This window comes from Festucalex cinctus, chromosome 7 (assembly GCF_051991245.1).
Source record: "Festucalex cinctus isolate MCC-2025b chromosome 7, RoL_Fcin_1.0, whole genome shotgun sequence".
NCBI classification, from domain to species: Eukaryota; Metazoa; Chordata; class Actinopteri; order Syngnathiformes; family Syngnathidae; genus Festucalex; species Festucalex cinctus.
In genome coordinates, this window is record NC_135417.1 from 4,796,775 (window position 1) to 4,820,547 (window position 23,773).

At 39.2% G+C, this 23,773-nt stretch overlaps 2 protein-coding genes across 3 annotated transcripts in view; one reads left to right on the forward strand and one right to left on the reverse strand.

Moving 5' to 3' along the window:
- Positions 1–43: 43 nt before the first annotated feature.
- Positions 44–16,258, reverse strand: jazf1b (JAZF zinc finger 1b). Its single transcript, XM_077528128.1, has 5 exons — positions 16,000–16,258; positions 3,838–3,910; positions 3,211–3,407; positions 2,695–2,864; positions 44–1,611 (listed from the first exon to the last, which is right to left on the reverse strand). Exons 1-5 carry the CDS (start codon positions 16,112–16,114, stop codon positions 1,432–1,434), a joined length of 735 nt encoding a protein of 244 aa, XP_077384254.1. The 5' UTR covers positions 16,115–16,258; the 3' UTR covers positions 44–1,431.
- A 6,570-nt stretch (positions 16,259–22,828) lies between these two features.
- creb5b (cAMP responsive element binding protein 5b) overlaps positions 22,829–23,773 on the forward strand; it is a 74,989-nt gene continuing 74,044 nt past the window's right edge. For both annotated transcript variants that reach the window (XR_013284412.1, XM_077527986.1), the window contains exon 1: positions 22,829–22,867. The gene's annotated coding sequence lies outside the window, so the exon portion shown is untranslated. The remainder of the gene's footprint in view (positions 22,868–23,773) is intronic.

Genomic DNA, 23,773 nt, shown 5'->3' on the forward strand with positions numbered 1-23,773 from the left:
TATATTTACCTCATGACGTAATAGTGAGCCCCCCCCCCCCGAACATATGAAAATATAATTTAATGCACTTTAAACCTAATACACTAGCTGTACATTATAGCCAAGATTTATGGCAGTAACACAACTTGCCATTGGACTGCAGTTCCACACCAAAACATTTTTTAAACATGGTGGTAACGTCTACATTCAATTACACGCTGTAATTATCCTGGAGCAATATGAAAACTAGTACAAAGACAAGTCAAGGCCCCCTTTATAGCAGGAGTGGTGGAACCTACTTATCGTGGGTCATATACAACCTCTTTGGAAACTGTTAGGGAAAAAACCCAAAGCCATAAATATTCAGGTAATTTCGTAGTGAAAATTTAGTATGGCCCATGAAGGACTTTGATAGGAAAAAGGTTTCGCACCCCTGCTGTCTTAACATGGCTTCACAAGACAGGGAGGCGCTGGCTGCCCCCGCTGCTGTTAAGGAATGGTTCACAATTCAAGGCAAGGACGAACGTCACAAGACGAGAAACACTGGAATTATGGTGCTCATTTTTGCAAAATGGCTGCCACATATACTGTATATATTTACAAACATCAGAAACGTGAGGTTGGCAAAAATGCTCATCTGTTGGCAACTTGTTCCACAAAACAAAAAGTGCTTGAAAAACTGCATAGGGGAAATGAAGCTAAACGATAAGCGAGGGGAGCTTTAAAACACTGGGAGAACACGTTTCGGGAAGGGTTGCTGAAATGCTTAGAAACGTCACCTGAGTTCACCCTTGGGCACTCGGGTGATGGCGTGGTGAAATGAATAATAAAACGTAACCAAACTCTTTAAAATGAAGTGAAATGTCAGCACACACTGGCCACCAAAAAAAAAAAAAAAATCAGTTACAGAACATCCAAACTAACTGCGAAAATGGTGGGCCGACATCTTATGGGCCAATGCAGTGTCCTGCTCACATTCACACTTAATTTCAATTAACCAGTCTGGTTAAATATTTTTTTTAACTACCTTTTATAAACTGAGCAGTATTATCTTTATTAAGGCAGCCCTTGTGTTTCGATTGTGCAAGTGTACCTAATATTGTGGCCAGTGTGTGTAAATTGGCGCCTGTGGTTCCCAGTTTGGCACATTGTTGAATGACAAAGGCATGTTGCAAAAAATAATAATAATAATCTGCCTCATTCAACCAGCACCAACAAGCACCATGTGGGTCCAACCTAAGGACAAAAAAAAAAAAAAAAGTAAAAAAAATATAGTAGCTTCAATGTGCAAATTACAAAACGGTGACCTACTTTTACGATTAAACGTTCGGAATAAAATTTAAAGCATGCAAAAAAATAAAATAAATCTAGTGTCCTAGCACGGTGAGCAGAAGAGATGCTGAAGACGAAGAATTCTGCTGGTGACGACGGCCATCGTCCGCCTGGACCGCTTTACTGCTGCATCTTACGATGGATGACGTCGACGGAGACGGGCGGGTGGAAGTTGATGGTGTGGTGCCGGAGACCCTGAGATGTCTTGTAGCTCTTGCCGCAGCGGCACTTGAAGGGCTTACGCACTCGTATCTGCGCCCGGTGGCCGTTCTTGGCGTGATACTTGATGCCGTTGACGTTCTGCAAGGAGGGGGGAAAAAAAAAAAAAAAAAATTGGACTTGGCGCACGACCAACAAGAACAAAAAATAGCTTATAAAAGTGAATATTTCACAGTAAAGCAAGTTTATAGGATAAGAAAAAAAATGACAAAGACACAATTTTATAAGAAAACTACTTACTACTCAATGTTGTGAGCTTCATTTTTTTTCATTTAAAAATATTTTTTTGACATTATCACTATAATTTCAAATATGAATTAACACTTGACTTTGGTGATATGAGGACTTTTTGTGTAGCGTAAAAATGATAGCTTAAAAAATGAAGTTGTACTATTATGAGAACAAAATTGTTAAAATAACAAGAAAAAAATAACAGCCCAAATTTGACTAGAATCATGTTTATATGTGATAATACTGAATAAAGTTATCGAAATAGCTTAAAAAATGAAGTTGTACTATTATGAGAACAAAATTGTTAAAATAACAAGAAAAAAATAACAGCCCAAATTTTACTCGAATCATGATTATATGTGATAATACTGAATAAAGTTATTTCTTGAAATATATATTTATTGCTATTAATTTAGGACTTTTTTTTTCCCCTCATGATATTCCAATTGTTTTGAATTATTATAATGATGATGATATAACCGGGCCTTATTTTAAGGTACCAATAGTTAAGGCAAAAAAATAAAATAAAAATCTGACAGAGTAAGTCCTCCTCATCAGTAGTTGGCGCTATACTGCGGCATTTTGACACATCGCTGAATCATCATCTGTGTCAAAGAATTATATATCAAAAGTACTACAAGGTACTCGGTTTCAGTGAATACTGAAAGAGCGATTTCTTGTACTGGTATCGGTCTGCAGAAGGTGGTATCGAACATCCTTAATTAAAAAACGTTTGGAACAGGTCTTAAATTTTTATATCACACCTACTCCTTTTTTTTTTTTTTGAATGAAGACTTTTTTTCTCCTAAATCTAAAAAAAAAAAATCTTTACTCTCATAATACTTCATACTTATTGTAATTTTATCTTCAGATTCTTTTTTGTTAGTACTCCAGCATCGAGACACGTGCTAGCGAATGTAGCATGTAAGCAACCTTGTATCTCTTTTTGCAGCCCGGGACGGGGCAGGCGAAGGGTTTCTCGTCGCCGCCGTTCATGCACATGGAGCTGAGGATGGACTGGGAGCTGATTGCACTCTCGGTGGTCCACGACTCGTCGCTGTCGGACTCATCGAAGTCCACATCCTCTTCGTCGCACTCGCTGCCTGCGTGCGTGAAGTCACAATAAAAAAAGAAGAATAGATTACGGTAAATGAGTCTACTGTTAAATATGCCAAAAAGTTGACACTGGTGACTAATGGAGGCTGAGGAAGTTTTGGACAGATTAGACCTTCTTCCGCATCTGTCAGAAAAAGGCTCCATGATCTTGATCTTTCTGGCATCCATTAAATAGTTCAACTCGGACTTCTGATAGTTACTGTTATTGTAATATCACAAGCATTAAACATAAAAGGACCAGCAGAAGATCTCCAGAACTTTTCAATTGGTGCCATGTCCCGGATCCAATGGGGTTGAGACCAAAGCGCGAGTGGCTGTGTGGAGGACTGTTACCTGTTGGCGTGCTGCTGCGAAAGGACGATGAGGGGGTGATGGGCGGCGTGACGGGAGGGGTGAGGTTGCCGCTGGCGTGGCGAGGCGGCGCCGACACGCTGCTGCGACACGAGCTTCCCGTTAGCGTTAGCGACAACTTGGGCTGCGTCTTCTTCTTCAGCGCCTCGTGCTCTCGTCTCGCTGCTTCGGTCATGAACCTGATGGAAGATGGGCACGTCAATATAAAAAGACAACACCACCAGCTCTAGTCCCATAAAAAGTCAAACACAAGGGGTTTATGGACAGTTGGTTTAAAGGCACATCATAAAAATGAATGTTCAAGCAAAAAAAAAAAAAAAAAGTGGAATTAGCAAATTACGTGATAACCACATAAACGTGCTTTTACGCATGCTGCGAGGCATCGGCTGACGTTTTTGTATCATGCGCCACCATTTCAAAGTCGACTCGGTGTTGTAAAAACAAACCAGCTACCAAATCTGGGTTCAACTCCGCTAAACGATCCCCCAGATGACGTCTGAAACGGCTGTTGGGTCTTCAAAGGAGTTTTCCGCTAACGCTCGGTGACGCACGTGCAGCATTTGATGAAACGGGGGTCGACTGAGCTTGTCGCTGGTAGAGTTTGTTTACCTGTTAATGTAACTGAGTGCGACGTAGGTGGGCTGCTGCTGCTCCTGTTTCTCCAGAAGGCGGGGGTCGGTATCTGAGGGAGACAAAAAGAGATTGTTGGGACGTTGGCGAAGAAGAGTGTGAGGTGCTACGGAATACTTTCAAGTGTCCTTTCAGTCAGTTAAATTGTATTTAAATTGAGAGGTGTTTTAATATGTTCTCTGTGTGTGCTGACAGAACTTGCCTATCTGTCGTAAGGTGTCCCACAGGGATCAATTTTGGGGCCCCTGCTGTTTTCATTGTTTTTGCTGCCCCTGGATTCCACTTTAAGAAATCATGGTATTTCCTTTCACTGCCATGCGGATCACGTGAGCAATAATCAATGCTAATTAGCTGAGGTCATAATTATGCGTATATTTCAAATAGTACAAGTAACATTAACTTCAATGTACATAACTCTCATAACACTTAATATTGAGGCACTTAATGCACGTGTACATTGTATAATTGAGTCAATTTGTGGAGGAAAATGTGTTACTTTCCCTTTATTTGGCATAAGTCTTAGACGTAGGTGGCCAAAAACATGCCTAGTTAAAATTAAACTGCACTAAATAACCAACCAGTAAAGGGTACTGGAACTGAACAAATGGAATACAACCTTGCCTTTTGCCTTTTTAACAGATGTGCTGCTTTTAACTCTTTTACTGCCAAAAACGTTGAATAAATCACAATGAACGCCGCCATAAACGGTAATTGACGTTTACCATGTATTTTTTGTTTTTTTTTCCCTCAATGAGCAGTTCAATGTGTTGTGGAGCACTGCCTGGTCAACGGGTTGTGAAATCAAAAACACCCACTAACTATGGCCAGCAGAAGGCAGCATTGTATCTATTTTCAATGGGCTGCCAGTGTATGGAAATACAATGAAACATGATGAAATCTGATTAAATAGAACGTTTTCAAGAATGACATGAATGATCAAAGCCTTTGTCACAGTAAACCAAATTCACAGAGTGTCACTAAACAAAAAAATATTAGTGTCATAGTCACTGTTGTGGAGAAAATGTATCTTTTCACAAAAAAATTGTTTTCTCGTTATCTTTTCAATTTGCACTCAATTAGCTATTTTTAAATGTTAATTACTAAAGAACGGAATAAAGTAGAAACATACTTTTTTTTTTCTAATGAAAGAATGGAATGCAATCTTTCATGTGGTACCCACCCTTGTTTATGTATACAGCACACAATGTTCTGTTTGCCTTGAAAGATGAGTTAGGTGACCATGGCACTGTTCGAGTTAATATCGTTACGCTATTGTGGCAATTTTAATATGGCAAATTGGCAATAGCACAACTTATCGTGACATCCCTAGCAGATCTATCTATGTGACTATCTTCAATACTGCACTTTTTAAAAAGCTGCTTAGCGCACTCACACATTGCTCATTCATGACTACCCTCAACACACACCAAGCTGGGAGCCAGACAGCCATCTTGTTTCGTGGCGCTAAACGTACAACAATAGCCAATCTCCACACCCTGAGGTGAAGCAGGCCCGACTTCAAACGTTCCTCACAGCAGCGTCCATGCGGGAGAAGAGAGACGGGCCATAAAAGTTAGCTGACTCTGGAGCTCCGCCTTCCCTGTTCGTCCGCCTCCGACTGAGCGGTGAAAGACTGCTACCCCCCTGTGGCTGCTTTCCGTCCACCCGCTCGTTTACTCACGGCAGCTGATACCGCAGGCTGTTTGTGCCACGACTTTGTACGTGGTGCCAAACACAAAAAAGGCCGAATACATCTGTCAGCAAACAGTGTTGATACCCATCCATTTTTACTATGTTAACATATTTTGCTGAAAGTGTCAGTTTTGGTTTACACACTAAATATTCCATGATAATTATCCGCTACAGAAACACAAAATATATAATAGTGTTTAGTTAGCTTTTTACAAGGGGGAGACAAGGAGCCATCTGTGGCCGAGTGATAAAAAAATAAAAATAAAATAAAATAAAATTACAATATACTGTATCTTGCCCTCATTTATATTGCTATTTGTGCATTATTGACCAATCAACCGGGGCATAATGATTGACTGTAAATCGATTAGCAGAGATAGACTGATATGTTTTGTTTTGTTTTCAGGCCCAATACCGATTATTAGTGGTCAAGGACGCCGATATTCATTTCCACTAAAAGGGAAAATATATATATATTAAGGGTGTCACGATTTCGATTTTTTATCGAAATCGATCGAAATTACGTCACGATTTCGAGCATCGAAATAGAAGAGAGGACACACGATTCGATGCCCCCCCCGCGCCCGCCGCCACCGCCGCCACCGCCACCTCCCAGGAAAGCAAATGAGACGCAGCCATTCAGCTACTAGCTAACGGCACTTGTTAGCTGACTTCTCCTGCAGTCATGATGGCAAGCGCGGACAGACACAGCAATGGTGCTTCAAGCCGCTCCCGCTTCTCTCGTCACCAGTTTGGAAACATTTTGCGTTCCCGGTGAGTTATGTCGACAACGTTCACGTTGTCGATAAAAAGACCACAGTTGCAAGATATGCTATGTGCGCGTACTGTACTCGGCCACGGTGTTACGCCCGGCTCGTCAAGGGGAAGGGAAGTAACACAATAACAGAAAATATAGAGTAGATAAACACGGGTCGACTTTAACATCTGAGTAGTTTTAATTGAAATTTCAGGCAGGGGTTTGACAAGGGAGTGAAAGTGGAAGGTGAACAAATAATAACCGCATTTGACAGAACTGACAGAACGGAGGAGAAACAACAATAACCAATAGGGGTATAATACACGGATACACAATAGCGTCGCGCTGGCACAGTCGTCCAATCGGAGTGTCGCGCTGGCACAGTCGTCCAATCGGAGTGTCGCGCTGGCACAGTCGTCCAATCGGAGTGTCGCGCTGGCACAGTCGTCCAATCGGAGTGTCGCGCTGGCACAGTCGTCCAATCGGAGTGTCGCGCTGGCACAGTCCTCCAATCAGAGTGTCGCGCTGGCGCATTCAAACTGAAGTACCATTATACGGGCACCAGCCGACACAAACACACACATACATACTAGGGGAGCGGAGCCGGCGGCGGGCCCGAGCCGCCAGCCGTAACAACGGGAAACACGACAAACATGACGGGACATTTACGCAGGCATCACAAAGATTTAGATTTATCAAATTCAACTAGAAGTGGGAAAACAACGGTCCAACCAACTATTTCATCCTCATTTACAGTGAAACTTCCACACACTTCAGCTCGCGCGAAACGCCAGATCCATAGGTCTATTTATAGCAGCAGACCTGCAGCCTTGGAAAACGCTGGATTCAAACATTTAATTAGTGTACTTGAACCACGCTACAGTATGCCCAGCAACTGTAAATGTTGGGATATAGTTTGTTCAGGCTGTATTTGTTCCATGACTTTGGATACAATATATTTTTTGTTGTTGTTGCACATTGCACATTATTTTAAGAGGAACGCACAGCACACTGTTGTAACCAAAAACAGTCAATAGATGGCAGGCACCCACTGTGACTTTTTGTTTTTGTTTTTTTATTTTTTATTTTACACTTCAGTAAGAACAAGACGGTTAACTTTATATTGTAAATAAATTCTTTGAATTTGATCATTCCTGCCTAATGTCAATTATCATATATTACATAAATTTACACAAAAATAATATGGAAATTGCATCACCTATATGTAGCCGATCTTTTGAAATAAGATTTACTGTACAATGAATAGAACCAATGATCATAGACTAGCCTTAGCCTACAGAAGCATATGCCTCTGTGTTATAAAGTGGGGGAGCGGAAAAAAAAAAAAAAAAAAAAAAAAAAAAATCGAAAAAAAAATCGAATCGTGACCCCAAAATCGAAATTTAAATCGAATCGTGGAGTTGGCGAATCGTGACACCCCTAATATATATATATATATATATATATATATATATATATTTTTTTTTTTTTTGAAGCACGTGTTTATTGAAGAACTTTGAGGGTTCATAAAATATTGGAGATACAAAAATAAAAAAATAAAAAAATAAAAAAATAAGGGGCAGTAATATGTCTTCAAAAGTTAAATAAAAACTTAAGTAAATATTTCCCTATTGTTTTAGACAATAAATAAAGTTTTCAAAATATCTGAAGTATTAAAATGTTACTTATCTTAGTTTTAATTTCAAACAAAAACAGAAGGTGCAGAGAGTTCCCAGGGTGAACAATTAGTTCCCTGATCGGCCATAAGATTCGTCAAAATGGCTGATTCCGATATTCGTCAAAATGCTGAATATCGTCGCAGATAATCGGTCCATCCCTATCGATTAGTCATGCCAGGAAAATGGGGCACAGTAAAGATGTTGTTAAAGCGGCAACTGCTACTTTTAAATGTTGAAGTGGTCACTTGTGAGTTTAATAAACAGTTGGGCAAGTGTGACATAATTCATATGTTTATACAGTAAAAGGAAAAAAAATAAGAGAAAAACATACTATATTGGGATATATACTGTTATAAGGATATAAAATGACCTACAGGTAAAATTAAGTCCATATCGCACAGCACTCTACTATTATTAGCTTTGTAAATGCACACGTTGTGATACAGCTCTCATATGAGATCCCTTTATGCTCTGCGGGTGTACCTGATAAAAGGGTCCAGTGTACATACCGGTGATGTTTTTCATATAATTAGGGTTTCCAAAGTAATTGGCCAAAGTCTGCAGCTGCTTAGCTGACAACACGCAACGTTTTTTTTTATGATACTAATCAGCAGGTATGGCTCTTTCAACGTGTGACACTCTCAAGGACACTCCATAACGTAAAGCACGTGTTTCATTAGCATTGGATTGACGGCACCACGACACTCCGCCCTCCATCCAAAGTCATGGAAACGGTGTCGGAAAGATGCTGACAAACCGCCAAATGCCAGAGGCGGCTCAAAAAGTCATGTTGTTGCTGAGCGAGCCCAGCAGAAGTTCGCTAATGAGCCTCCGTGAGCGGAATGGCAGCCCGCTCACACAGCAGCGCATCAATCTGTTCCCACACGCTGTAAATCGAACGCGCCTCGCGTGGGGGCTGCGGGGATGGAGGGTCTCCGGGGGGCAATTCCCTACAGCCTTTGCTATTCTTTTGGGGCCCACCAGCACTCAGGCCAGGACCTGGGGGACCAGGAGGAAGGTGCCTCAAGTAGAGATGGGAACACCTTGAAAGAAACGACATTGGTGGTCCACCTTGGTGGGCAAAAAATAGCAGGCGAAGAATGGAGGGAATTTAGTCACCATATCTAGTTACAGAAGTCCTTCTATAAACTCAGATGATGGTTAACATAAAAGGTGAAATGTTTGGTGGGTCTTCAAGAGGTAAACAGAGGAATTCTAATGTCCTTCATTTTAAAGGGGAAGTTACCCCCCAAATAATTACTGACAATGATTTGTTCTATGCAACCCAACTACTCTAAATAAGTTATTGTGGTTAATATTGCGTTAGAGTTAAGCAGCAAAATGCAGCAGGTTTTATCATTATCAAAAGGCAGCCATTTTGCCACTTGCTGTCAAGTTAAAAATGACATCACAGTTGCTCAAGTCTCAAGTAACAACCAATCACAGCTCAGCTTCAGGGAACAGGTGAGCTGTGATTGGTTGTTGCCTGAGCCCTGAGCAACTGTGATGTCATCTTCAGTTGACAGCAAGTAGCAAAATGGCCGCCCCCTAAAATGGATATAAACGGCTGGATGTTGCTGCATAACACATATTCCACAAATGTCATATTAATCAGAATGTCATGTTTAGACTAGTGAAGTCACATATAACTTAATATTGGCAAGAAATGTTTAAGGTCTTTACGGCTTATTTTTAACAAAGACCTACAAATGTGTTTCCAAGTTATGTTGTAAGATATTAACAGTTTACAGATATTTAAGAAGGTTATTGTTGTACTGTCCTTTCAAATTTTTATTAACATTAGTACCATATTTATCAGAATTATATTATTGGCCAACTATGTAAAAACAAACAAGGAATTTTTATCACAGCTGGTTGCTGCTTTTCCGATTCTCGCATCTTTCCCAGGACACAAATAGCCGAAGAAGAGGATGTCAGAAGCAAACATTATAGAATTACGGTCATACTAAACTCATTCATCCATTCATTCATTCATTCATTCATTCATTCATTCATTCAAAAAAAAAAAAAAAAAAAAACTTGATGAAAGGCAGCCCACATGATTTTGCCTACAAAAAGGACTAAGGCAGAAGTGTGGGTTTATTTTGTTGCATGTGTGTTTATGTATGTTTGATAGTAGGGATGTAACAAAAAAATAATTAGAATCGGAAAAAGTTTGGATTTAAAAGATGCGAGTGTATCTGCATCGTTCTACTTTAAAATATGACAAGATACGTATCATATCGTCTTTTTGGAGAGATGTAAAAAATGACAACCAAAATTCTACCTGACCAGCAGCAGGCCTGAAGTGGAAAAACAAAACGTCATGGGAAGTTGAGCAATATCCGTGCAGACCTTTAACTGTGACACAACTCCGTCGGGTAAGATGAATTTACTCAATAAGACTCCGAGATCAAAACACAAGGAGAACAAATATTCCAATTAGCACATTCATATTGCCAAGGAAACGCTTTCAAATGCCCATCATTAGTTTGTAGTTTCACAGTGTACAACAAGAACCCAACAAACCTTCCGAAGGCAATGGAGGAAGTGACGCCTGCTTCCCGCTAACACCCCCCGCCCGCCTCTCATTTCCATCGTCGTCTGGTTCTCCCTATCCACCCTCAAGGCCAGATGCAGCGTGGGGTAAGAGTCGAGTGGCGAGCCTTACGGTGACATGTTTATGACGGCTGCCATCAGCGGGGGACACGAGCGGCACAGGCGATTCATTATGATGTGGCCTCAAGAAGGAAATGAAACAGAGCAGTCCAGCTCCATGTGTGAGCTGCAGCAGTGTACTCAGAAAGTGGTTCAAACAATCCGTCAAAAACGTAAGAGCGCCGACTAATGCATGAACACAGACACACGTCTGTCATTTTTTATGCAGCATGTAACAGCAATGTCCAGTTACTTAGTGAACTATCATTTTTAATTAACGAGTAAATACGTGGTCTGAATCTAAAGAAGTCAAGCCAATGAATGTACATGCTAAATGCTAAAATGTTTCGAGGGGGGTTAGCATTAGCATTTGCAAGTGATATTAGCACAGAGGCTCGTGCTAACAACACGAGAGCTGTCCTGTCTGGGCCATTAAGGAGGCAGCAATGGCAACGACCACTTGTTTTATGGTAATAACAGCTTTTATATTCTTATTAAAAAAAAACTTTAAAAAGGTAATGTTTATTGTTTTGTCATTTATTATTGCTACTTGTGGTTTACGTTTGATTTTATTCATGTTCATTCATGTTTTATTCAGTTTCAGCTGTGTTTTTTTTTTTTTTTTTTTTTAAATTAAGTTGAACATCATAATAATACAATTTCTGTTTTGGGTTTGCTGAGCAGCAAATGGGGTAGACATCAAGTAAGTGGGAAGTCTATCAGAGGAAGGCTTTAATTTGTAGAACCAGTTTTTTTGTTTTTTTTACTATTAACTCATTTGGTCCCAAAAACATACAAATACGTTCTATTTTAAACGTTTTATGTGTCACAAAGACGTATTTATATGTTTTTAATGTTTTTTTTTTATGCTACAGTAAACAGAAGGCTTTGATGCAGCCTCTTCTTCAGAGAATGGGTGAAGCAATGGTTGTAATTACAAAAACGGCCAGCAGGTGGCAGCAGAGTATAAGAGATCAACCAGGACCATGTTGAAAACAAGCTCGTTCCCCACAATTCTAAACAAATTTGTTAATAATGATGAAACTTAGTTATATTCTAATGCTAATTGCTGCAAAATGGAAACAGATAGAAATATACTTTTTTGTCCTGATGAAAGAAGAGACTCTACTGTCTATGTTCTGATAGTAATATTCTGCGGACCTTGAAAAATCAGTCAAAATCCAGTAAAACAGCCGGGAGCGAAGAGAGTTGCTTTAGTAAAAATGGCTGGGAGTGAATGAGGTAAATAACATTTGTTGTATGATACATCATGTCAAATAAAATGGAGTTTCAAACAAAAATAAAAATTTTTTCCCATTAATCTACTGGTACTCATTGTAGTCCACATGGTTTGTTTACATGAGTCGGTGCTCCTGTTTTGGTTAGCGACTGAGTTAGCAGGTGTTCAAATCCCCACTGTAGTTAACTATTTAATGATTGTGTGTGGAAAACTGAGCTAGTCACCATTATCGATACATGTTTTGGCGGGGACGATAGCCTCCCCGTTTGACAGTCACCGCATACGAACAGGAGCAATTGGTGTCGGGGGACGGGGAAATCTAATTAGGCCAACCAGGTGCTCAGATCAGGGCACTAGTTGGTGCTTTTCCAAATTTATTACTTCCGCACAGTTTTTCGGGGGAGGGGATGCCGAGCAAAATCTTCTAAATGAGCCTCCAGTGAGGATTGGCAACAAGCAGACTGATTGTTAGCTAGCTTTGGACACTGCGGGCCATCATGACGCCAGGCCCCAGCAGCGCTCGCACACACATAACACTCACTGTGTGCTTGGAGTCAACTTGGGCCTGGTTTCTTAGCAACAAAGCAAACATTGGAGTGAGGTTTTTCCTGCAACACATACCCAGCAGACCGCTAAGGGCATCTTTCAAGCTTAATAGCTTGATTTAGGCTCCATGCTGCAATCTTTCCTCGCAAGCTGCTTTTCTTCTGGTCCTTGTTAGTATCTGCTCTTTCATTGCATGTTCACAAAGTTGGAAGCCATTAGTGATCTATCATCTGCCCTTTTTTGCAGATGTTACAGCTTCCACTCTCACCATATTGCAACTGTGGTATTGATTTAGTCATGGGAAGTACAGTGGAGGAGCTTAAGGGCTGTCATGAAAATATATATTTTTTCAGTTGTAAGGGGAAAAAAATGTTGAAGGATGAATGTTTTATATTTATATTTTATTTATATTTTCAATATTCAAAATGATCACTTTCATTACTTTGTTCTTGTACATTTACAACGGCTGTTTGATACCACTTTTTTTTTACATACTGATACAATACTCAACTCTTAGTCACCGATACCAAGTACTGATACCACTAGTACTTTTGAAACATAAAATTTCCCCACCAAAAAGTAATGACAGATTTTAAGGAAGACCTATATAATCTATAATTATAATAAATATTTACAGCAGTATACATATTTTTATTTTTATTTTTTTTTATAAAGTTTTGAACATTGAGAGTGTTTAACAAGATAGAAATGTGACAAAACATAAATGCTTCTATGAAAAAAAGTGGATAAAGTGTGTGATTAGGGGTTTTACAGCTTTAAAACATTTATAATAAATGTAAAATAAATTAAAAAAATCAAGCTGACGGCTTAGCAGATTTCACTTATCGTGGGTATTGTTTGGAATGTAACTGCATAAATGAGGGAACAGTATAGCATTTTTTCCCCTTAAAATTGCATGAAATGAATCCTCCATTTTTCTAATTTATAATTCCTGATTGTAAAATTGCCACAAGATGGTGGGTGATACTGGATGTTGGGAGTACCGATACTGATATTGACCTCCGTTACGAATGCCAACACCTTGAGATAAGGCTTCGTATCGGCCCGATATCGATACCTGCTGTGGGATACTCGCCCATCCCTAAAAATGACAAATTAATTCTTAAATTTTAAACATTTTCTCATAATATTCTAACTTTATTTGTGTTTCCTTGTAATATCACAAATTTATGGTTGCACTATCTTGACTTCTGGGGGGAAAAAATGTAACAATATGACTGATTTTACAACATTATTGTAAAATATAACTTTGGTCGAATTAGATTTTTTTTCTTTTAATATTACTAATGTTTTTTTGGTCAATTCAACTCAAATTTATTTGTAGAGCATTTAAAAACAACCACTGCAGCATACAAAGTACATGGAGTGAAAAGTAGTCATACAAAAACAAAGAGGTAAAAACAATAAATTAATAATATCAAAAACAGTAAACACAATAAAACACTAAAAAAAAAATCTAAGTTCCATTCTGGGTCAAAAACCATAGAACAAAAATGTGTGTAACATTTTCCTTTTCAGTGAGGTTACAATATTCATTGTAGACTCCCGCACTGACTCACTACATCGACAAAAGCATCTACAAGGAGAGAACCTGTCACATATTAATTTAGTCCCTTTTGCACCAATCATAGTTGGGCAGCGCCATCTATTGTCTGTCAGCCTCACCAGGCAGCCTGTGGCTCTGCAAGGAGAATGTTGCTTATTTTCCAGGCGCCTAATTACAAAGGAGAATGTGCTTGGTGCAGCAGGCCACCAGATGAGGAGGAAGAGCGGCCAAAGCAGGCGCTCTGTCTGTAATTACGCTTCACAGGCACTTGGCACAGCGCGCGAGATTTCGCACTTCTTCCAGTGGGCACAGGCCAGCGCACAATGGGGGTGGGGGTGAGCGAGTAAGGGGGGCACAAAGTTTTTCCGCACAGAGTACACTAATTGCCTCATTATTCCCCAATAAGTCATTTTGGGTGTTTTTTTTGTTTTGTTTTTTAAATCTCCCCTTGCGACTAACACCTTCGACACACGCACTGCACACAATGACATGGGGAGAGGATATTAAAGCCGTTCAAGCAACAAACAAGAACAACAGAGGCAGCTGGGCCTGTCAGCTTCAATAATGAGACTGAAATATTACATGGGGGGAACAGATGCAGGAGCTAACCATGCTAAAAAGAGAGCAAGGGAAGGAATTTACTCAAGCTAAAATACATTTGCTCTGGACTATCAAAGCCTTACGTTCAAAGCATCGCATCCACGGAGAAGGCTAAATAAATATTAATTGACATTTCCAATAAGCAGCTAATTTATTTCAAACATTAAGGCAAGGAGGATTTAAACAGACTATTGAATAACAAAAAGGAAACATATAACAACAAAAGACACTTGTTGCAAAAGCAACATGTTTGGCAGGTTTGATATATGCCTGATATTAATATTTAAAAACTATAGACACACATGCAGATGCCATTGTCTAATAAATGAACAGTGTCTTTCTTAATATATCTGTGGCACCTCGCATGCTTATGTCCGAATATCCCTTGTATCAATAAATACAAACATGACATACAGTATACAGTATTTCTGAAATGGGGCTACATAAATAAAGTTTTGAAGCTGAGAGCTACTTCTTCAGTACTGATTAATGTGAAAGGCAATCAGTTTGATACACACTTCTGAAGTAATAAATTTGTTCCAACTACTTTTAATAATGGTATTATTAGGGCCTGACACATTTAAATCGCCCAATATGAGCTTTTAAAGTAGTCACAAAAAAATGGCATAAAATATTCTAATGATCTTTAATTTCACAGTTATTATTATTTATTTTTATTATTTACGGTAGTTAAATACCAAAAGGACAAAGTATTGTAAAACAGTCAAATGTTTTGCCTGTAATTGTACTTTTATTAGTTATTATATTACAATTTATTTACGTTAAGACACAGATCCTGTTAATGATTTCTCATAATTATTAGGAACAGCTAAATATTAATATGCAACATTTTATTTCTATTTATCAGTCAAATGAGCACTACTTAATCGTTCCTGGGAATTAATTATCCCATCACTGGTTTTGCTATTTCAAGAACCGGCCCGCTGGCAACTCTTCTCGCAATGCGTCATCTTTTAAAAAGACTGTTAAAGTTAAAAAACGAAGTAAAGCTATCTCTAAAAGTATTTTTCAGTGGACTGCAAAAGTTTTAAAGTAGCTTGAAGTTGATGTGGACTACAAGCCAACCGAACTTCCGGTAGTTTGGCGCGGGGGGGCCTTCGCACTACAATAAATGTCGCACGAGCGAGAAGACAGAAATGTCAACAACTCTTCTTCCTGGTGCAGTGAAAAGGTCTTCGACGTGTAGCGACATGTTCCCGTGCGGACAAGCGATGTGTTTACGTCACGGTGTGATGGACAGGAAGTACAGTCATAATAACAGGCGAAGAGCGACTCCCACCACACCTAGCAACAGGGTTGTCAAGGAGCAGGAAGCCACCGGCTAGCTGCTTAGCTTAGCCGCTAATGCTAACCGAGAAGCTCGACCGTCGGGCGCGCTTACCGATGTGGTTATCCTCGATATGCAAAATGAGCTCGGCAAGGGAGTCAAAGTGGAGTCCGCAGCTGCCGAACCTGCACGCGTTGGAGAAGAAAGAAGCAGCGGCGATGCCTGTCATGGTCGCTGCAGCATTGGAACCGCGGGGTAGCGGGCTGACGGCCGGTCCGCAGCGGTGAGAACAGCTGGAGCTGCAGGGGCGGTGTGCCGCGTGCCGGCCGGGACTTTTTTGCGTCAAACTCGACGCAGACAGGTAATGTTACCGGAAGTAAGCTGCCTTGCCCTTCACAACAAAAGCGAAGAAATTATACAAAGGTTGTAGTTATCAGCAATGAGCAATAGCCTTATATAATTTTATTTTTTTACAGAGAAATGGGATTAAATAAAAAAATAAAAAAATAAATAATAATAATAATTTAAAAAAAAAACAGAAGAAATTAACAAGGCAGAGCGTTAGGAGGACACAGGAATATTAGTTTTACTTCTTTCTGCCTGCACCTATTGAATACTGTACTGCTACTTGTGTCTTTTATTTTTGTGTATTTAATTCAAAATTATGTATTTGAAATAAATCAGATTTATTCATTCATTTTGTAGAAATCAGTACTGAGACACGCACTGACAAATATAGATTATTTTGTTGCTCAAACCACTAATTACATTTACTCAGACGGAGTCAGTTAAAATGTGTGTTATGTTGATTTTTATTTTTTAACCACATTTTTTTGTGATTGCTAATTAAATTGTTTACTTGAAAACGACCATGTCCACGTGCCCAGTCTTTATTCCCTACCACCAAGCATTTGCAATTTTACATCATCAAGAGTCCTTCTGAACTTATTTCATTAATTTGTTATACTTTTCATAAAATGTGTTAATTAAAATGTATTTCTTCAGATTATTTATTTATATAATGTTTGTCACCCCTTACAAAAATGTAAAGATTTTATTCAATATCTCAATGAGCATATAAGAACAATTTCCAAAATTTTGACAAAATGTTTTCTGTAGAATGTGCGCTTAACTCACAACATGAAACTAAGGTTGTAACAGAATGCAGAGAATACAAAATCTTCAATTTAATCAAATGAATTAATACTAAAAATTAATGCAACCCACAACAAAAAAAAACGACTACATCTAGTATTTTCTATGACCTCCATGACTGTTATGGATAGCAACATGCCTGCTCGGCCTGGAATTAACAAGTTATCAGTCTTTTTCTCGGGGTCTACTTATTTGTGCAAAATGTACTTTAAAAAATGTAATTCAAATTCACCTTTTTTCGTGGGAACTAATGAACAAATCTTGTTTGCAATCAATAGCCCACATTTGTGGGAGTATTTTGTAGTGTCCCATAGAAAATCTTAATTCTGAAAGGAAACTAAAGGTTTCTTACAAAACAAACCTTTTGGGGTGTAATCATTTATGTTGAGCACTGTATGTGAAGAAGCAATGTAAAACAATGTTACTGCCACAGTGGGGCAGTGTTGGTTAGGTTTAATCCATGCTTGTGTGGACCTGATGGGGAAAACATTTAGCTGCAATTTCGGTTCCAGCAGAACAATAGAATATGAATGGGTACATAAAGTCATGTTTTTTTCTATGATTTTGGCATCAGTGATGATGTTACTGATGAGAAATGCTGCAGCTTATCATTGTTTTTCAGTTTTGATCATAAACATGGATGAGTTAATCGACTTAATTGTGTTTGGGAGCAATCAAAATTTACTGAACAGTTTATTTAAACAGGGAGAAGCCACGTTTTATTTTATAGTTGTTGACATCAAGAAATAATTTACCCTTTTATATTTTGACATGGGCTTCAATTAGTGGTGGTGATTAGGGAATAACTCAATGTAAAATATTGTCACAAGACGATAACAGTAGTCTGTATTACTGCCATTTTGTCACAATCAAAATATTGCAGCTATCGATAATAGTATGCAGTATATCATAATATTTGTTTTTAAAAACTGGCTCATATAAACTGATTAAAATGTCATGAATAAAACGTATTAGAGTCACAAACTGTGCAAACAAAATAGTTTATGAAAAGGGCTACTGGGGTGCTTCACAAAAAAAGTTTTATATACTTGATCTATTGCGACTTATCATATTATCCTGTGCTCAAAAGTTTATACTTTTTTTTTTTTTTTTTTTTTTTCCCCAGTGCGGTCCTCTACTCCTTCATGAGACCAAACACAAACATCAGCCCGATTCAGATGTCAACAGAGCCATGGGCCCATGGTAAGCACACAGACCACCCTAATAAATCCACAGACGCATCAGACAGGCAGCCACATTCTCCAGCCACCTAATGTAAATGTTACAGGCTGAAGTGTTTGAAAGCTGCAGTGTCACTGGGGTTATCTATGGGGAGCCTCCCACTCCATACATTTTGTTGAATTAGGTTCAGCAGTCATGCTTGTATCGGCTCAACTGTTAATCCGCTTGTGGCCATTTTACAAGATCCCCCCCCCCCCCCCCCCCCCTAGGGACAGAAAAATAACACAAAAAAAGTCTTTGTTAAGAGTAATTCTTGAGACATTTGTTTCACCAATGTTTGAGTGTATTTGTATAAATTTTTCCAGCTCCAGCGTAGCATAGCAAAAATATCCAATCGTCTTCAATATCACTCATAAAAGCTACTTTTGATCTTTAATACCCGTATAGATCGAGCACCTTTTGCCATCCGTGCAACACTCTCAATCCCTTCCAAGGTGAACTTCCTCATAAGTGTTGCACAAAGGCATAATAATAAAAGGTTTAGTATAATATAGATCAAATCGGCTTTAGTGTGGGTCACTGACCCAAACCGCAACTGCGCTTTCCAGCCTTAATAGTCTGCTTCTTTGAGAACATAATGTTTGGACTGCTTGGGTAATATATTGGCAATAAAGAGACAAAAGGATGTCATAAACGTTGATTAAGACTCTGGTTAAAAGACACAGGCGGAGGAGCGCTGAGTTATGAGGGCTTTTCAGACTGCGTTATTGTTTCAGTGACAGTGCTCTTAGCGGAGTGGTCGCAGGCAAGTGGTAAACATCTCTCAACGTGCGAGGAGTCATTAATCCCAGGAGCCGGGCTGTGGCTTCACTAGCAGCGTCTGTGGGCCCCCCCCCCCAGGAATCACAGCCAGTTGGCACCAGCAGGTCAAACAGAGCGACTAAATAAATGGCGTGTTCTCAGAAGTCCTTTAAATCTCTTCTTATGTGCTGAAAAAGACGCACATTAAAACAGTGTAGTGGAGCAAGTGTAGTTGATGTGAATGGAAAGTAGTAATATCGTTTTCTGTATGCAACTATTAGAATGTGGCAATCGTGTCGAAAATAAGCGAAACAGTTATTATACATGGGCATAATAAATGATTAAAAATTCAATTTATTGTGTGGAATTGATTGTTAATGATTGTTTAATAAAAAGTGATGCAAAGTTTATTTAGTCTCAACTAGCTTGTGATTGAAACGATAACATCAGATAAATCTATAACCTATCTATTTATTTATGTGCTTTGCCATGCTAGAATAAAGTGTAATTGCACATCCACTACAGTAGATGGCAGTGTTGCTGTCATTGTCAGAGTGCACGAGGAGTATTAGCGTGAAATATTTTCTTCTTCCTGGGGGGGCTAACAAAAAATAAATGAGAAGCACTGCATTACAATTATGAAATGCAGTAGTTACTCTAGTAATTTGATCATTATTATCCACAAATGCTAAACAATTAGGTAGGCCTGCCACGAATGATAATTCTGAATTATTAATTATTGTGTTGATTATTTTGTCGATTAATCAATAATTCAGATAAAAATGTATTTTAATTCCGATCCCTTTATTCAAAATCAAGACATCATTTCAATGTGACAGTTCAGAAAATGAACAAACGTAAATTGATTATGATTCAGTTATTTTGTCCATGAAATCCAAAAACAGGAAAAAAAAATGTTGATCAGTGTTTTACAGCATAATTGCTTTTGCAAATTTTTGGTTAAGCACCAAGATATTCTGCTTTCATTAAGGACTACAGAAATTGGAGAATATTTACTGTTGAAATGCTGAGATTTTTCTGATTTTTCTGAAACAATTTTAAATGAAACAAGATCCTAAAACTATCCATTGATTATCAAAAAGAATTACTGATTAATTTGTTGGCAATTAATTCAATAATCTTTGCGCGCACACATATTGACAAGTGGGCCAAATTCTCTTCATTTGTGATCAAAATCAGCAAAGGCCCGATTTTTGGACATCACTAAAAAAAATTATCCTGCGGTGTGGGCTTTAACAAGTGGGATTTTTTTTTACATTTATGAATGTTAAAGCTGTTCAATATTCACCATTCCAAGTTCAGTCAGTCCACTTATTGAATGTGACATGAAACGGTTGTGTTGAGTGTTTGTATAATGTATTTCACAAGTCATTCACCACAATAAAAATGACCAAAAGAAGAGTTTACAATTGCACTGCAGTTACCATACAAGCTAACAGTTAGCCTAGCTTCTTCTATTTGTTCTTCCACTACTACCGTACTCTTTTCTTCTCTTTTTTTTCTTTGATTTATGTGTGTGGTGTGCTGTGTTGGTCATCTCGAGTACGCCACACAATATAAGAACAGTAAGCACACACGGCCATTTTTCCTCATCACGTGTGGACTCTCAAATCTGTTATAAGATGTCAAAATTGGTTTGTGTGTACCTCGTCTTCATTTTCACCTTTGGGAAAACCTAATTTATCCCATATTTTTTCCATCAACATATGGAATCTACACATGAACAATGTGAGTCACGAGGAGGCGGAGGAATCCAGGGAAGGAAAGAAACGCATTCATTTGGGGATTGGTGCCTAATCAAGAGCAACTCGACAATGATTGAAAGTGGACTGGCATTTCTCCAGCAGCCGTACCAATTTCCATATTTTGGTCCAGAGATCAAGTCATGCGAGAGTTGCTGAACTCTTGCATGACAAGCTTTCTGAATAAGTGTTGCAAAAAAAAAAAAAGCCACATAAAGCCAATGAAAAAGCAAAACAGACGCTCAGAATTAATCTGTTAAAGCGTGCTGCGACCCTGTGAGATTTGCTAAGGTTTCTGCTTAGGTCACACACAATAGCGGTTCAGACTTTACACTGTTCAGGTCTACTGCGTTTGCTTTTGTGCCCTTGAGACTTGGCTTCAACAGATTGGGAGCAAACGTGTTGCTTTTTGGCAGTGGTACAAACAGTTGGAGCCCGATAATTAGCCCTATTGGGTGCATTAGTGGAGATTGTACCTTGAGACGCATAAATGCACTCCTATTACAGGCCATAAAAACTTTTTGGATGGGTCATATTTAAATCCATAAAGACTTTTTGTCACACTTTGAGCGTAGGAGGGGGTTGCAGGTATGAGACTGCTGCGGACCAAAATATGGAAGTTGGGCGACAGCGCACGTACTCAGATGGGGCAAGTTGAGTTTACCATATTTGGGAATTTGGCAGATCGTGCTACAAGTGTGTTTTCTATTTCACCTGACAAATTAGCGGGAGAAAGTAGACTAGACATTAGACCAGGTAAAACCAGGTCTAAGTTGTGGTGTAGGTGATTTACCACGATTTTGGTGTATTTGATCCAAGTGCAGGCAGATGTTTGGTGGATGTCATCATATTTCATTCATAAATATAGCATGAAGTTTGGTTAATTATTTTGACACGACGAGTTAAAGATTGAATTTAGGCATATGCTGAAGAGCTTGAAGCAGGTGACCATTTTTTTGTACATTGAAGTTGAAGTATCATTTTTAAAAGTCGTTGTTAGTGGCCGGATGTTGTGATTCAGTAGTATCGCTGATTTTGGACGTGATTGGGGTTCAAATCCCACCTATAGAAACTAGGTGGGTTTTGGCAGAAAGGGCGTTCGGTGTCAAAACTGTGCCCAACATATCATGCAAGCACTTGCTGTCATGACTCTTGACAGGGAAAAGTTGTTTCTTCATCTGAAAAAATGTTGGCAATTAAATTAGTATTATCTTTGGCCACAGCTGTTAAAACTGTTGGGTCAAGAATAACCCAATTTGGGTCAAAAATGGACTGATCTGCTACTTTACTCTTCAAACTGCCTGGTCAAAAACGACGCAATTTGGACCAAAATTTGGACCAACCCGCCAGCTTGGGTCAATTTGACCCAACTTTGTGTTGTTTTCATGCAAAACAAACCATAATGTTTTGAACAAAACAACCCAATGTTGGGTCAAATTGACCCAAGTTAGCTGTTACAACCCAATTTTTGGAATTGGTTTGTACAAAAAACAAAACAAAAAAAAACTAGTAAGTCCACTGCACGGTCAAAATTTTGATGCATATTTTTTTTTTTTTTTTAAATAATTTTTAAAAGTGAAGTATGGAGGTCAGTCCAAATTAGGTTATTTTTGAGCCAGCATTTTATGGGTTTTGGATCAATTTGACCCAACCCCCCCCCCCCCAAAAAAAAAATATTCTATATGTAAGAAATTATTTCTCAGCTCCCCCTATTGATCAAGTAAGGATTTTTACAATTTTATTTATAGTAATGGGCCGGGATGTTTAGTCCAGGTCCAGTGCCACTATTTACAGTCTACTTAATTGGCCGGGCCGGAGCATCCAGCTCGGTACCACACCCACCCCGACCGGCCCCATGCAGTCCAGCGCCGGATCCATCCTCTTTGGTGTAGTGCACTTGCAAACTCCGCCCATCTCGCGCCGCCCTCCAAGCGGACCGCGATGATTTAGAACTTCAGGAATCCCACGTGACGTCACCCCGGGGTGACGTTATGCTTCTCTAAATAGATCGTATTGTAATCTTTTCTCAGTCCAACGTGGTTTCTTCTGAGAGGCTGCTTCGCGTTTTCTACACTTGTTTGGTAAGTTGAAAGCTTCGCAAGGGGGAGGCTGCACGCGTCCCATGCAGCTTTTTTTTTTTTACGCATTCCTTTCTACTTTTGAATGCAACAGCTTGTTTTGTCACACGCTTGTGTATTATTTCTTCCTCATTGATGCACGTTACTTATGATTAAGTGTCACGATGCTCTCGCTGCCGCAGTGACATGTCACTTGGGTGTTGACCGTTAAGTTTGAAGTCCACAGAATTTATCGCTTGCTCGATTGAATATCTAAGGGCAGATAATTGCGCAATATGCGTTATTATGACATTGGATCCGCCGGTTGTTTTGGTTCGGATAGTTTTCTCTTCCCGCCGGGGCTTTCATTGTCATGCTTGTCCCATCTCGGGATAGGCAGCTGAGCCGGTGTGCGGTGCATGCGCGCGCTGCAGCCCACCACATATCCTCTATCCTCACTGTTTTCCTCTCACAACGACTTAGAAAAGCACTCATGGTTGTTGTTGTTGCAGTAAAGTCATCCACATCATTACGTCATTTTGCAGCTCAGTCGATATTTGATATTGTGGTTTACTTTTGCGCGAGCTTGTGCTGACGAGGTTTAAAAAAAAAAAAAACATATACGCTCTAATCATTTGATTACTCCCCACTGTCATTATGTTTATGTGACACGCTATCAATAACCACTTGTGTCCAGTGCACGCTGCTGTGAGTGTTGATAAATGATTATGTCGGCTTTCACCATTATCCAGTGTGTCCCCTTTAATTATTTATAGTAATCAAACGCCTCATATAAAAGCTTTAAGCTTGATGATACTATTATTTATTAAGTGCTCCTTACATTTGGGGGTACAGTCCTATATGGATCACATTGCATACATACACCTGTAAAAGCAGGTCACAGTTAAAGAGAGGCTGTCATACTTGTAT